This window comes from Octopus bimaculoides, chromosome 14 (genome assembly GCF_001194135.2).
Source record: "Octopus bimaculoides isolate UCB-OBI-ISO-001 chromosome 14, ASM119413v2, whole genome shotgun sequence".
NCBI classification, from domain to species: domain Eukaryota; kingdom Metazoa; phylum Mollusca; class Cephalopoda; order Octopoda; family Octopodidae; genus Octopus; species Octopus bimaculoides.
Genome location: NC_068994.1, coordinates 16,310,459 through 16,312,010, shown reverse-complemented (window position 1 = coordinate 16,312,010; position 1,552 = coordinate 16,310,459). Strand labels below are relative to the sequence as shown.

The following is a 1,552-nucleotide window of genomic DNA, read 5'->3' as shown; positions in this document are numbered from 1 at the left end:
ATGATGATGATGATGTATATAAGAAGTAAAATAAATAAAAAAATCCAGGCAGATATCTATAAAGCACTCAGTGTTAAATGAATTTGGTTAACTATATCCAACAATCAGTATAGCAGTTGGCATTAGGAAGGGCATCCAGCCATAAAAACTGTGCTCAGACTGGAGTCTGGTGCAGCTCTCCAGCTTGTCAGCTCTGGTCAAACTGTCCAACCCATGCCAGCATGGACAGTGGATGTTAAATGATGATGGTGGTGGTGGTGGTGATGTGTTAATAGGAAACTACTCTCTTAAATCAAAAAAAAATCTTTTAGAATCTAAGTATGAAAATTTGATTAAGCCTGGTAATTAAATGTAATATCAATTAAGGAAAACCTCTTGCTTGGATATTATTATTAATAGTGTAAATAAATCACTTAGAATTATTCCAGGAAAGTTTTGTCATATTTTCTGTTTCCTCAATATTTTCTGTTTTCTCAGTTATTTCTTGAAGTTAAAAACATATAAATTTGATTAATATTTGTTTGAATACAGTTAAAGAAATAATATTAAATAAACTATATGAGAAAAGAGAGAAAGATTTCCTGTTAACTTCTTTACTGTTTGACACATTTAATATGTAAACTGTTTTCCTTTTTATATGGAAGGCATTTGAAATGTAATTTAGTTTTTAATAATTTTTATTTTTCACATATCTGAAATATTTCTTTCTCTTTAGTTTTGTAAATGTATTAGCAGAATAAGTTTTTCATTGTTGTGTCAATGTAATTCAGATAAATGCTTATTTAATTTTCTGTTACTTTCTGTGAATACTTTTTCTGTCGAATCCACTAGGTTGACAGCATTGAGAGCTTTGATTGGCAGAAACAACTCCGCTATTATTGGGATACCACCACAGACATGTGTATTATCCATATGTCTAATTCCGATTATTTCTATGGTTACGAGTACCTTGGGGCTTCTTCAAGACTTGTTATAACACCCTTAACGGTAAGAATAATTTTTTTTTTCAAGTAGCCTACTCATTTGAAAGAGAAGAATGTTCTACATTAACCTTAATTTTGTTGAAATAGAGCCTCTTCATGTATATGTGGACACATGGTCATTCAGGGTTCTGGGAATAGGGGGTGCAGGGGATGCAAGCACACTTCCTTAAATTTTTAGTGGGTGCAAAATCAAGATTTGCACCCCTACTTACTTTTCTCGGGTTTAGCTAACAGTTGTGTAAAAAGAAAGTAGTTTGAAGTCAGGTTGACCAACATGTTGGAATGTAACTCCTTTCTGGAAAATTCTCCCCTGATGAAATACCGAATTAACCAGTCTAAACATGAAATTTTAAAATTAATTTAATTTAATTCCTCTAATTGAATTAATTGGTTATGGAAACGGCTGTAGGGATAAGAATTTCATATTATATTAATCTGAATATCTTTGAATAAACTGATGTCTATGTGTCAATTTCTCCATTTTCCTCTTTTTCTCATTCATAAATAATTTAAATACTCATATCCATCAAGGCAAAATTAACATATTTAGTTTTTCACTGAACACTGGT

The 1,552-nt window shown here is 31.2% G+C and overlaps 1 protein-coding gene across 1 annotated transcript in view; it reads left to right on the top strand.

Annotated features, from left to right (window-relative positions):
- LOC106867680 (dynein axonemal heavy chain 6-like) overlaps positions 1-1,552 on the top strand; it is a 319,316-nt gene that overhangs the window by 64,393 nt on the left and 253,371 nt on the right. Inside the window, exon 23 of the mRNA XM_052973027.1 lies at positions 832-987. Coding sequence (XP_052828987.1) covers positions 832-987 — 156 coding nt within the window. The remainder of the gene's footprint in view (positions 1-831; positions 988-1,552) is intronic.